This window comes from Manacus vitellinus, unplaced genomic scaffold, assembly GCF_001715985.3.
Source record: "Manacus vitellinus isolate BGI_N305 unplaced genomic scaffold, ASM171598v3 scaffold_32_pilon, whole genome shotgun sequence".
Classification (NCBI taxonomy): Eukaryota; Metazoa; Chordata; class Aves; order Passeriformes; family Pipridae; genus Manacus; species Manacus vitellinus.
In genome coordinates, this window is record NW_021940460.1 from 2,027,904 (window position 1) to 2,028,757 (window position 854).

Sequence of the window (854 nt, forward strand, 5' to 3'; positions counted from 1 at the left end):
TCCTTGGGGGTCCCTCCCAGCTCAGCACGTTCTGGGATTCTATGATTTCTGCCAAAACCTCCCTCAGAAGTTCAGGGTGCTGATGTCTGGTATCCACAGGTGATTTTTCTCTATCCTTCTCTTTCAGTGGGGTGATACCTGAATCTGACAAAGGACTGTAACTGTCCTCTCCCTGCCCTTTGCCCCTAAGGTGACACATGGGCTCCTTAATCCAACAGCAACGTTCTTGGCAGCCTTGAACCTCTTCTGTGGGTTGTGCTCAATCCAGGAGGTCTATAAGGCAGGTTTATTTTAGATGACAGCTGTTGCACCTTTCCAACGGGTTCTCTGTGGCACTTGTTCTCCAGAGGAGCTGAAGGCACCGCTGGAGGAGTACGTGAACAAGAGGTACCCGGGGCTGGTGAAGGTCGTGCGCAACCAGAAGAGGGAAGGTCTGATCCGAGCCCGGATTGAAGGCTGGAAAGCTGCCACGGGCCAGATCACGGGATTTTTCGATGCCCACGTGGAGTTCACTGCTGGCTGGTAGGTGCTCAACCTCAGGGTCTTGGTTGGAGGGGGTGTGATGAATCAACCAAGGGCCAGTGCATTGTTTTGTGAGGATGTGTCCTTGCAGAGTGACAGACAGTCCTTTGGCTGTTAATTCCTTCTGTATGGAATGGCCACTGATAAGGAATGATGGGAGCATACAAGGAAAACAGTGACAGCAGCCAGGGAATGGCTGGAGCTGTGTCAGGACAGGCTCAGGTTGGATCTCAGGCAAAGGTTCTTCCCCCAGAGGCTGGTTGGGCACTGCCCAGGCTCCCCAGGGCAGTGGGCACAGCCCCAAGGCTGCCAGAGCTCAGGGAGGGTTTGGC

At 54.2% G+C, this 854-nt stretch overlaps 1 protein-coding gene across 1 annotated transcript in view; it reads left to right on the forward strand.

Moving 5' to 3' along the window:
* Positions 1-854, forward strand: part of GALNT17 (polypeptide N-acetylgalactosaminyltransferase 17) — a 214,314-nt gene that overhangs the window by 90,376 nt on the left and 123,084 nt on the right. Inside the window, exon 5 of the mRNA XM_029961230.1 lies at positions 348-522. Coding sequence (XP_029817090.1) covers positions 348-522 — 175 coding nt within the window. The remainder of the gene's footprint in view (positions 1-347; positions 523-854) is intronic.